Source organism: Octopus bimaculoides, chromosome 1, assembly GCF_001194135.2.
Source record: "Octopus bimaculoides isolate UCB-OBI-ISO-001 chromosome 1, ASM119413v2, whole genome shotgun sequence".
Lineage (NCBI taxonomy): Eukaryota > Metazoa > Mollusca > Cephalopoda > Octopoda > Octopodidae > Octopus > Octopus bimaculoides.
Window position 1 is genome coordinate 153,834,901 of NC_068981.1, and position 13,627 is coordinate 153,848,527.

General features: G+C 34.0%; 1 protein-coding gene across 3 annotated transcripts in view; it reads right to left on the reverse strand.

Moving 5' to 3' along the window:
* LOC106870506 (ras-specific guanine nucleotide-releasing factor RalGPS1) overlaps nt 1–13,627 on the reverse strand; it is a 208,003-nt gene that overhangs the window by 132,770 nt on the left and 61,606 nt on the right. For 2 of the 3 annotated variants that reach the window (XM_052971621.1, XM_052971627.1), the window contains exon 2: nt 5,461–5,608. The exons of the other annotated variant lie outside the window; for it this stretch is intronic. In XM_052971621.1, the coding sequence (XP_052827581.1) occupies nt 5,461–5,481 (21 nt within the window). In that variant the 5' untranslated portion in view covers nt 5,482–5,608. The remainder of the gene's footprint in view (nt 1–5,460; nt 5,609–13,627) is intronic. 3 annotated transcript variants of the gene reach the window in all.

The following is a 13,627-nucleotide window of genomic DNA, read 5'->3' on the forward strand; positions in this document are numbered from 1 at the left end:
GGGAGGTGCCTTTTATTTCTTGAAGAAAAATAATAAATGCGTGTATGTAGATGAGACAGAGGGGAGCATATGGAAGACAGAGAGAGGGATTGTGAAAGAAAATGTGAGATTGTGTGTGAGAGGGAAGGAGCAAAAGAGAAAAAAAGTGGAAGAGAGTGAAAGGAAAAACCTTTTCTTGCTTTTCTTAATGTAAAAAGAAACAAAATATAATCCACCACTGTAATCTCTGTAACTGAATTCAACTGAACACACCAGCAAATAAAATGAGTTTATAGCATAAATATTTCTTTCTTCTTTTACTAGTTTCACATAATGGACTGAGAAAACGCTGGAACACCATATTCAAGGATTTAGTTGAACATATCAACTCCACCCAGTGTATATTTTCGAGTCTGGTACTGTTTTCACTACATTCACTTGTTGAATTACCAAGTTGTGGGACACACAAATTCTGGATTTTTTTTTTTTTAAGCAGAGTCAATACAAAAAGACAGAGGTATGTGTGCATACTAGATGTATATATCAGTGATGGAGGCAGTATTAATACCGAGGTAATATTTATTCCCACTTAAACATGATGTTCTATTAGAACAAACTTTACTGTGGTAGATACCATGAGAGAAACTCTCACATAAGCTTTTGGTACAAAATGGATGCTTGTTTATATTGCTAGTGGGGAGGTAAATCCCCGCCAACTCCAGCACAGAGAACACCAGATCACGTGATTTGAACCTTCCTTGATCTCATCAGTGATGGATGCTCGACTGCTAGAGATAGCAGTGACTCACCTGCCCACCATCAATATATAGCAAATCAGTGCCAAAACAGGTGCTGATATCACGATTAGCCAGTGAGCTTGTTAAAAAAATATATACTAACAACAGAGTCAGTATCAATACTGAGATGTAATATTTATTCCCACTTGGGTGTTCTATTAGAGAAAAACCTTTACTGCAGTAGACACCATGGGAGAAATTCTCACATAGGCTTTTGGTGCTGTTGTGTTGGTGCCATGTAGAAAAGCACCCATGCTGGTGCCACATGGAAAAACACCTGTGCCAGTGCCACATAAAAAGTAATTTGTCAGTCCCACATGAAAAAGAACTTGTGCCAGTGCCACATATAAAGCACCAATACTAGTGCCATGTAAAAAGTACCAATGCCAGTACCACATAAAATGCACCCAGTACACTCTGTAAAGTGGTTGGTATTAGGAAGGGCATCCAGTCACAATTGGAGCCTGGCCAACTTCTGTCAAACAGTCCAACCCATGCCAGCATGGAAAACAGATATTAAATGATGATGATGATATACATACACATATATAATTTCAAAATACTTTGTAACTAAAGTCTTCACCCAACATCAGATGTGTCTTGAAACGGTATCAACAATGTGTAGTCATTGCTTTCTGACAATTCCAAGTGAAGTGAAACTTCAAAAACAATAAGATTTTTCATCTAAATTCATTCCTTCTATCAAAAAGGGAGCATTAAATAGACAGAAAAATCCAATAAATTTTTACCAAATTGTCCTTCCTCTTCTATTCAAATGTAAAAATTCAATATAAGTTCAAGAATTCAATGGTGTTAGCATCATTCAAAAGAAAACATTTCACCGGCTTCCATAACTGTTAATGTTTTCTGTGGTATTAGCATAAGAATTATAGATGGATTTATTTAATTTCAATCTATATTCAGCCACTGTTTTGCAAATAAAATTCACTGCAACTCTGATTTATCAAGCTGAAAGTCAAGTATTGTAACTACACAGCCATCACAATTAATCTGTATCATCATCATTACTACTACTACTACTATTACTACTACAATTACTACTATTATTGCTACAATTACTATTATTATTACTATTGCTATTATTATTACTATAACTATTATTATTATTATTGAGTGAAAGAGCAGTGTATGCCATCAAAGTGACACTGAGGTAAAATATACGAAGCCTAGTATACCCATCATGACTGCCCGTCTGATAAGGGTACACCAGGCACATGCATCACAACCATATGTGCATGACATGGTGATCTCATATCAAGATAACAATGCATGACCTTGCAGATGTGGCCCAGTTAGAATTTTCTTCAGGTCGAGTAGCCCATCCCGCTCAAAAGGTCCCTGAATAAGGGTTGTTTAAGGATGTTGAACAAAACACCCATGTTTCCAAAAGTGAATTATCGAAACCCCAGAGAATTCCTCTCAATACATGGCTATGATGCTCCCCCACTACTTCTGCTCATGATCAGAGATACACATATCGTCAGCCACTAAGGGACATGCTCAACTGGTTAAGGTCAAACAACTGACAAGCAAATCTGTGGTATTGAGCAGAATATTTGCTGTAGCCCATCTTTTATACCAAAACAAAACAATGTACATCATAACACTTCCAATTAGTTAAGATCAGAAGCCATGAGAGCCACTGCCTGGTACTGCATATATTATTATTATTATTATTATTATTATTATTATTATTATTACTACTACTACTACTACTATTATTATTGTTGTTGTTCAGAGAGATTTTATTTATTTGCTTGGTCAATAAATATGATTGATCATTAAGATCAGACTTTTAGGGTGATCCAGCTGACTAAACTGATTTGATAAAAGAATAAAGTTAAATGGAACTTTGTATGGAATGAAATTCAACACTATTGATTTACTTAGGGGTCACTTGGTCCCATGGCTGTTATTAATCTTATGTAATAACAAAATATAATATTAGAACTAGGTTCTGGATTGTATTTATTTTAAACAAAAGAAAAACTACTACAGACTAGATTGTAGATCCAGCAAAGCAACTGAAATACACTGTTATTGTTGTGATGTAATTTTTATTGCTGTTGTTCAATTGCTGTCACCAACCCAAACCCTAGAATAGAACTAGTTAACCAAACAGCTGGTGGTGGTAATTTCTAAATAGAATATGTCAGATATGGTAGTTTTCAACCGATTTATTATTGGTATTTATTTGCAAATTTCAAAGAATTAATGGTTTGTTTGTTTGTTTTAAGTTAGGTTTTAGCAAAATTCTTAAAAATAGAACAGCAAAATACGAGTTGCCAACTAAAATTACCTCAGGAAGACAAGAAAAAAATAGCCATTAATACCATTGATATTTTAAGCTTATTTTCCCAACCTTGTAACATTTCTATGGAATAAGAATTATTGCAGTGTCATTAATGTTGCAAGTTATAACTGTTGCCATTGCTTTTTAAATTTCATTCCCAAACTGACAAAAAAAAAAACAAACTCTTTCATTCATCAAATTGGTACATTTTACTATTCTAATCTAATTTCTTCAACCAAATGGTGTCTGTACCCAGACACTTGTATATGTGGTGTATCTCAATTTAAATTCGAATAAACTTTATATAATCAACGTCATTACATTCTTTCTCTACCAATCTCTATATGTTCGTAATTTTTTTTTTTTTGACAAATATATTTATGTAATATATTTATTTAATTTTGCTTATGTATCATCAGTATTTTACATCTAATTTGCTATGAACTGCACTGGTCTCACAGAATTTCATTGTTGTACTTTGTTGTCTGATATAGTACACATAACTGAGAAAACTGGTCATTTTTACTTTGTTAGTTATAATTTTGACATTGTTTTTGCAGCTGGGTGCTCTTTATATCACTAACCATTTTACAGAATAGATATCTGTGTAAATGAAAACAGGCATTGTGGCTTAGCATGATGTAATGTATTATGCAACATCATGAATGCACGAATAGATATAACCATAAGTGCAATGTTCTAAACACTTCTTTGCAAGTGCATTTTGTGTTTATTCCATTCTCAAAACTTGTCAAAAATAATGGTACTTTGTTAATATACATACACAGTATTTGAATAAGCACAATATTCTTATACATATCTTTTTGTGCAAAAGCACATCACCCCACTCTTTTGTGTGTGTGAGAGGGAGAGGGGGTGAGATAATTCAGTTGGATATAAATACTGTAGAGTATTTGTATTCTAATTTACAAGTTTTTGTTACCTCCAAACCAATATAAACATGAGGTGGTGGGGGTTGCATATATTGGCTCAGACTTATATCTAGGTATTTTCTCAAATTACTTGCTCTTAAACTTACTCAAAAGTTAACCCTGGATATTCAACAAACCATATTCAACTTCTTTCTGTTCATGAGTATTACACACATGTAATATAGTCTGTTTCATACATAAAAACAAGATAAACTACTTTCTATCCACTTACATCTAATAACTAGCTCTCATTAGCACCATTTCTAGGACTGATTATGTCACAGGTAACAAAAACATTTTTAGCGTCTTCCTAGTTGCCTATCGTCTTCCTTTCAAATATTTAAAGGTTGGTTCCCTACTAAAATCCATTTCTCTAGTTCTATTCTCAAATTTTTTTTTTTTTTAACATATATTAATCAGTTTAACACTACCACCTGAATACTGGGTTGACTCATACTGTTAAAACTCAAATTCTATACTAATCAACAAAGATTTGAACCAGATTTAACGATGACTTCATATCTTGATGTGCTTCTTTCCACCGCATGTTCCTTGGTTTATGGTGCTGCTTCCTTGATATGTACACTAATTGACTAAGTGCTGCTGAAAGAAACTGGATAACCATGCTTTCATTGGGAGATGCTTCAATGAACAACAGGTATCTGTTCATTGAAGCAGTGCAAGTTCAGCAAGTGTGAATAAATTGCATGCACATGCTGCTCATGTTTGGGAAGTTAAGAGGAAGAGTTATGATTTGCATTGGAATGTCTGTGGTGAGAAGTGAAGTAAAGAAAGAAAAGTGTGGGTGACTGAACGAGACTTTAGGATACACCAGAAATGAGGGCAGGAAGGAACAGGACCTCCATCAGCACATTCTATAATGATGTGATTAGACAGCAAGTTTCCAATCCAAGAGATGAGAGACAGGCGACTGTCATAGGTTGGTGAGTTAGGAGGTTCTCATACCAGACCGTTAAAGCTTTTGCTGATATCAAAAGTTCTCACTGGTGAGAAACTACTGATAACAGGAGAGCAAGGCTTTGATAGATATTGCTCTATGAAAACAGTATTAGTGGTCACTGAACAGGGAAACAAACTCGAGACGATGGAGGTTATTTTTGACAACTGTTTACATTGTCTTTAAGATGTGGGAAGAGAGTGTGGCAGGGTAGGACAGACACCCCTCTTTAGATGGCATGCATGTTCAAATGATTTCATGATTTAACATGCAGTGCAATATTTCATAGCTAAACAGGTAAGCTACTTCTTATATGAGACCAGTATTGCATGATGGAATATGTGTGTATATGTAAAATATTACTTGATTTTCAGATTGCCATTGGAACAAAGAGAAAGAGAGACAATACCAGTTATCAAGCTTCAAATAAAGTGAGCTAAAGGAACAAATTAAAAAAAAAAAGAAATCAAATCAACATACCTCAAGCTTTGTCTTAAGCATGTTAGTACCAACTAAGATCCTAAAACCTTCGTTGCTACCTGGGATCACTAACAGCTTTGCATCTTTTTATCTTATTTGGGGGTAAAACCTATTTTGTTTCATTTGTTTCTGTTTATATTGTGTGAGTCTGAATGAGAAAGAGGAAAAATAAATTAATATAAAATCTCATGTTTCATAAAGATTAATGTTTTAATCAACAAAAAGAAAAGTACAATTGTTTTATGGTGTGTGGAGGTGAGAGAAACAAAGAATTTACATTGTTATTTGCAAGTAAGCACACACACACACACACACACACACGCGCGTACTTGTTCAACATTTTCAATTTAGTGGTTTCACTAAATGGTATGACCTGGAATTCAAAGCAATTAAAATGTGAAGCAGTGGAACTTAATTTTCATATGAAGCAAAACATAAACAAAAAGTGTTCATGCACAGAAAATAGAGGTATTAATTCAAAATTTATACACTTAGCAAGTGTTTTGAGATATAAAAGATGTAACATTTATAGATAAACAAGTTGCATTCATATTTTATAAGTGTTCAAAATACAGTAAATGGATTATTAAAACACGCAACAAGACAACAGATATAATAGAAGCTGTAAGTTAAGTTTTGTTTCCTCAAAACCTGACCACTCGATGGCTAGAAGTGATAGTTTGATAAAGGACTTATTTGTAACTGCATCTGCAACCACATTGCACACTTTGCTAGCTTCTCCAACTGAACCCATGTTTCAAATATTGAAACAATTACTGTCTGCCATGAGGTAGGTCATTATGAATTTTAAGATTGCCAACAGAATGAAGACAAAACTCAGTTTCAAGCAGTTATTCATGATCAGAAGTCATACCTGCAGATCATGAAAATACATCTCATATCACTTATTATATAGATGATGCCAACATATATGGTCAAAACAGCAGAAATAAAAAACCTTTCTTTTTTTTTATAAGACATGGCAGTGGCTTCTCAGAATAATGTGCTTAGCGACTAAGACTACACTCTAGCAGACTATCAATGAAGCAAAAATGCAAAATTCTTTTCAAACACCATTAAACTATAGATATAACTATCTTATAAGGACTAAGTTTCATAGCTGCACAGAAGAATTAAGCTTAGTGGTTCTTAAAACCTGCATATTATCATCATCATTTTAACATTCACTTTTCGGTATTTACACAGAATATCAAAAATTTTATTGAGGTGAATTTTTCAACAGCTGGATGCCTTTCCTATCACTAACTCTCACTGGTTTCCAAGTATGGCAATCTTTCCTCATAACCAGATGTGTTTTCAAGAAAGATTAGGAATGAAAGACACTGCTTGCATAATGGTGACATCCTTTTACAGAAGTTACGCGATATCAAGACAAGGAGACAGTCACACACACAACGGGCTTCTTTCAGTTTCCATCTATCAAATCCACTCGCAAGGTTTTGGTCAACTCAAGGTTATAGTAGACATCACTAGCCCAAGATTTCACACAGTGAGAATGGACTCAGAACCATGTGATTGGAAAACAAGCTACTTACCACATAGGTATGCCTACATATATCTTCAAAAGATATTTGATTTATTTGAGGGGATATATTTTGGACATTAATCTCACAAAGATAATATGACCATAGTTAATGCAACTCAATCTTTTTCTGTAACTGGCTAATTGGTTAGTTGGTAGCAGAGAAGAGTCCAGATAAACACTCTTCCACATCCAGTACATGGACATAATTAAAGACACATTTGTCAACCAGCTGACACAACACACTGGTTTTATTTGCACTGACCCATCTTTAGATCAGGCTTATCCAACCTGAGCTAAAGGTCAATGTCAAATTGGCTCATGGAAAGAAGGTCATTTGAACTATCTTAGCATGGCTGGACTCTGTAGCATTCAAAAAGAGTGCTGAATAGCACCTGGTCTATTATGCAATTGAAGTTTGTTAATGAAAGAACACAACTTAGCAATGACTGTGGGATAGACTATGTTTGCTTTAATACCACATAATTTCATGATTTCATTAATGGTTTCTCAGCCAGAATGGAATCTTTGGTTTGGCTGAGCACAACTTCAACATATCAGAATCAGTTGAAGAATGATGACAAAGATGATACAGTAACATCAGTTTAGTGCCAGGGTAGTTGTTTCAGAGTATCTGATAGCCATTTTTAAAAAAAGTGACAGTAAAACTGGAAAGTAGATTATTTATCACAAATACTAGAAATTTCATATTGGAACCCTACACAAAGAGTACAAACTCTGATGACCTCAATAACAATATCATTTTCACTGGGTGTGGTGTTTTTCAGCCTGGAGATGATATTTTGATTTCATCTGCAGCTTACATATATCATCAATACCATATTGTTGAGTCATGGCTGCTTAACCACATGTCAGCCATGGCTGAGCAAAACCTATGATCAAAAACATCACACTCTTGGCCATCTCATATTTTATTCAACTAGTATATCTAGGATAGTATAATTCAACATGATATTTCATTTTTAAAGACAGGAGAGTGCAAATTTAAGAGTGTTTCAGCTGCTAGAGGCTCATAAGATTAGTCCAGTATCTAGTGCAGTAATTCCTATATCAAGATTATGATTTTAAAAATAATTTTGACCATGTATTTTTCATTCAGTGTGGTGATATACTGGTACTTAATCTGATGGAGAGCTTTCAAATGTGGCTGATGGAAGCATATTCCAGGCTCAAAGCAGTTTATTGCCTTAGCTAGTTGTTACTTTAAATGTTATACTTCAATCAAATGGAATGGTCTGATACTTAACTGGTCCTCCAATTACTGAGTGTTCAATCCAAGACCATCTGTGATATAACCTTTACATACTGACCATGTAGTATCAACTCTAGCAGTTGAGGAGAATAAAATAATGCATATGCTAAAACTTGAATTCCCCTTCATACCACACAGTAGACAGAAATATCAAACGTTTCAAATTATAAGTTGCAGATACATTTTCACTTGTACCAGTGTAGTGGATGAATTGTGTTCACTAACCAGCAGTTCAGTATAGTATGCAGACAACTGTCAAGAGCTTACATATTCCAGTGACAATTGCTCAGGAAGTAATCCAACTAGCCATCATTATTGTTGTAGGTGCTTAAGCATTTAGCATTTAAGGCAGTCATATCCAGCCCAAATATTTTTATCTGTTTTATGATCACACAAGCCAGATCTAACCTCTCACACCTACCCAACAATGTTGTTCTAAAAACAATCACATCAACAAAATCTAAAAGCTACAATACATGATTAATTCAAAACAATGTGAATAAATAACCATTACAATTGACACTAATTTGAATAGTAAAGGGTTAAGATCAAGTCAGCCCTAACTGAGTTGACCTTATTAAAAAGAGATGCATTTCGATAGTTGTTCTGTATATTTATGACTACATTGTCCATTGTGCCTGTGTTTTCATGATGGCAGATGTAATTTGTAGGATATTTGGTGACTACATTTATAGACAGTGGATATGAATAATCACCACACCCAGAAATAGGCTCTTGAAGAAGTGCTTATATAGTTTTATAAGTGATGCTGTAATGGCAATTGTTCACAATTTAACAATGACACTGGAGCTCTAAAGCATTACAATAAAACATAAGATTGTGAACCTTTGGCAGCAAGTCTCTAAACTTCTTTCACACTCACCACACTGGGAGAATAATCATAGTTTGCAGAACATTTAAGTGACTTTTAAAAAGGAGATCCTCCTCCATGTTCTTTTAAAAAATAAAAAATTTGTAAATTAACACTAAATATGAATTAATGATAATAAAATGAGTTGACCCTTACAATCATTGTTTTACAGTCACGAAAAACACACTTAAAATGAACAAATGGGGGCTACAAAGCTACACAATCAGCTTGAAATAGCAGCCAAAATCTTTCTGAAGTTGCCCTCTACTATTTTAGAAATATAATGCAAAGAAATATTGGATTATTTAGTCTTTGATAAAATATACTTGAAAACAAGATGTGATGGCCAAAGTAGGAATACCTTTGCCCAATTTGAGCTGAGGCTAAACAACAAAAGTAAAACTTGAAATTCTACATTAAAGAAATTGATGTTGGAATGACTAAGGCACTAATGTGTCATGGCATACCATTTGGAAAATAAAGATTTTAAACTAAACAGAAAATCAGTAACAAAAATTGGATAGGTACAACTGCTTGGAGAATGATTTGCAAACAAACTTTAATTGTTAGTTTAGTCAACTAGTAATTAAGTAAATCTGATGTTGTGTTAAAAAAAAAATTAGTGTTGATTTTTTTTTTTCTTTTATGGCATAAGCATAGTCAGAGTAGGAAGGGCATCATCCATGACCTTTTGCAGGACTTCCAAAATTGGCATGAGGTGAAAGAAAAGAACCATGGCATGTGTTGTTATTGCAATAGATTGTAACACATCAAGATGTCAAGTTATCCTCACATCAGATGTCTGGTCTAAAAGTGATGGTTAAATAATCTATATTAACAAATACAATTTTCTGTGCATATGTCTGCATGGCATCCTAACTTACAGGCTCAGCTCCTTGAGAGGCTATACCCACAAAGACCAAATATTTGGAAGAGTGTTTCTATGCTACTTTTTTTCCCACCAGCCTGCAACACAAATTCAGGCCACCCTATAACATCTTTAGATCTTACAACCAGCAACATGCAAAATAAGAAGTGTAACAATGGAAGCAGAAATACTGAGAGCAAACATGTTGGTTTGAACAGAATTTTTATCAATTAAGTCCTTTCCCTCCAGATAAAATCAAATTTGAATTTGGAAACAGTAAAGATTTATTGATGCTATCTTATGTTTTCTTTTAAATAGATTCTTCAACTTTATGATCTTACTTAAGGCCAAAGTCCCAACAGCATTTTACAGCAGTCAGACTATAAATCTGCCCAGGGAGTAGCTATTTTGGCTAGTGAGAAATAATGAGTTCTAACAATTGGTAATAAACTGTTGAAATTGGTTAACTCTATGGAAAATTAAAACATAGGTTTAAATCCAAAGAGAAATTATATCATATGCAGAGTGGTGTAATATATAATTAAGTTGTTTAACCAGAAGTGGATCAAAAGAAAATGACATGCACACACAAAGAACTATCCCTAAATTTAAGTGATCACTGTACAAGACTATGACATAATAGTTAGAGCTTTGAAACTCTGTACTGGTAATATGAGGTTTGAGATCAAAGCCAGCATAAAAATGTTTATAAGGTAAATTGATGGCAGAATCAAAAGAGCATCAAACAAAATGCCATGTTTCACTTGGTTCTGTCTCTTTATCGTCTGAGTTCAAATTCTACCCCCCAAGTTCACTTTGCTTTTCAAGTACTCATCAATAAAATAATGGGGACACTGTTATTAATTATAGAAGGCGGTGCCTCAGCATGGCCAATGACTGGAACAAGTAAAAGAAGCAACTGATTATCATAGACTGAAGCATTGTAAACACAGTAAAGAACAAAGACACAGGAAAAAGAAAACTGAAAGGCATATTGTTTAAGTAATATGTATGAGAAAATAATAAAAATTAGTTTCTTTTTCGGGATTCTCGGATTTTGAATTTCCAGGAAATGTGACTGATGATAGGTATTTCAATGGGTATTTCCTATGATTGTATTCTATTTCCTGGGAATTTCTGAACATTTAAAAATTAATTACAAGTTACAAGACTGTGTTAAAGTGTTCATGAGGTCCAAGTGATCTTTTACACTATTTAAAGATAGGTCACAAAGGCATTTTGTCAGGAACAAATACAATTGCAATAGACAAACCGCTTTCAAAAAGAATCAACAAAAAATATTCTTTGTGGTAAAGCAGACTGAGACTATAGAAGAAATACATATCCAAATTAGTTGCTATTGATAGAGTTTCCATGAATGCAATACTTAAAAATGCTTTTATTAAGAAAGCTATTACAGATAAAAGGCTTGATTTTACCAAAGAATGGATCTCATTTAATGTAAATGATTCAACATCAATATAAATTGAAAAAAAATTCTGATTATTAAAATAACTAAATGAAAGAGGAACTCTGAAAAAATTCAGTATTTCTATAGATGAATATATATCTTTGTGTAAATGTATATTCATGTAAATATACACTCATATGGTAAATTTTGAAACTTAGGAATGATCAGAATTTATGAAAGTTTACTTGCTGGAAAATGTTTCAACTTTTAGAAGCAAAGCTTTCTGTGATCAATCCTGAATTGAAAAAAAATGTTGCAGTCATTACTGATGGCGCAAGCAATGTGGTAAAAATTTGGCAAGAATATCAACAGCAAGTATCAATTTTGTTGTCTATTTGAATTTCATTTGTCTATTTGTAATGTTCTTTAGAAGAAAACTAAATCAAATTCTAATAAAAGTAATTTAACTAATGAAACTTGCAATGACAAATTTAAAGATACATTTGAAGAGAAGGATGATTGAAATGTACATTCTTCAGATATGAATCTGGTTGATAACCATGTCATTTTGCTGCAAACTGAATGGTACCTATTGCAGAAGACCTCTTCACTGAAGAAAAAGACCATATCATTAAATATACAAGAACAGTTGCCAGTTCATTTCATAGGCCTCCAAGATGAAATACTTCAGAAATATGTTAGAGGGAAACATGGTCATGAATTGCCATCAATAAATCAAATGCAACAGTTTATTTACAATCTTAGAACAATTCTTACATCTTAAACACTGTATTGCAAAAGTCATATATGATAAAAGTAACCTCTTGACCAAGACAATTAATTTAATGCTATTCATGTTGTTATATTAGCAACGGAACCAATTAGAATAGAAGCTGAAAACCTCAGTCACGGAAATGCAACCTCAATCATATCTATTATTCTAGAAGAATTGAATCAACAAAATACATCAAAGTTTCTATTGCTGAGAGAATATGCCACAAGAAAACACACACACAAATATAGACAAACAATGGGCTTCCACACAGTTTCCATTTACTGAATTCACTAACAAAGTATCAATCAGCCTAAGGCTATAAAAGAAAACATTTGTCCAAGGTGCCTACACAATAGCCTTAGGCTGATTGTTACCTTGTTAGTCATCATCATCGTTTTGAGTCCAACCCATGCTAGCATGGAAAGCGGACGTTAAACGATGATGATGACTAATAAGGTATCAATTAGCCTAAGGCTATAAAAGAAAACATTTGTCCAAGGTGCCCACACAGTAAGACTGAACCTGAAACCACATTGCTTCAAAGTGAGCTTCTTAACCACATAGCCATCTTTATTTTCTTTTGTTTGTTTGTTTTTGTTTACATAAACCATTACCTGTTATCATTTTCTATACATATCATCATTTAACATCCGTTTTCCATGCTGGCATGGGTTGGATGGTTTGACAGGGGCTGGCTAAGCAGAAGACGGCACCAGGCTTTACTGTCGGTTTTTGCAGGGTTTTTACAGCTGGATGCCCTTCCTAACACCAACCACCTTACAGAGTGGACTATATACACCTGTTATTTTAATGGGATAAACTTGTATGCTCACTATCCTTTCTTTCTAGAGACCAAAACTCTAAATCTTCAAATAAGAGGGTTAAACATGAAAAATAAGAGTTGAGGTTTATTCTTAAGAAGTATAAAACAGTAAAAACCCAAGTGAGAGGAAATTTCCCATTAGCCAGAAATGACAAGTTCCAGGAAATTGAGAAATACTCTCAATAGCAAGTGAACATTTAACAAAATGACCTAACACTTGTATAAAATGAAACAAAATATTTGTTACATGATCGTTTTGCAAGACAGTGTAGGAGAGAGAATAGTGATGTTGTAGGAGAGAAATGTGTTCGCATGGATGATGGTACGCTTGCATTAAATGAGGATGCAAAGAAAGAGGTCTGGAGATGCCACTACGATAGATTGCTTAATAAAGAGAATGAATGGGAGAAAGAGAGCCTGCCGTATGTCGACCCAATAGAGGGACCAGCTATCCGAGTTGATAGTACCAGGGTAGATAAAGCAATTAAGAGTATGAAGACCGGGAAAGCCCCCGGCCCATCAGGAATCACTGCAGAGATGCTCAAAATATCTGGCAGTGTTGGCTATAGCCTAGTCACCCGTATTACGAACCAGGTGATACAC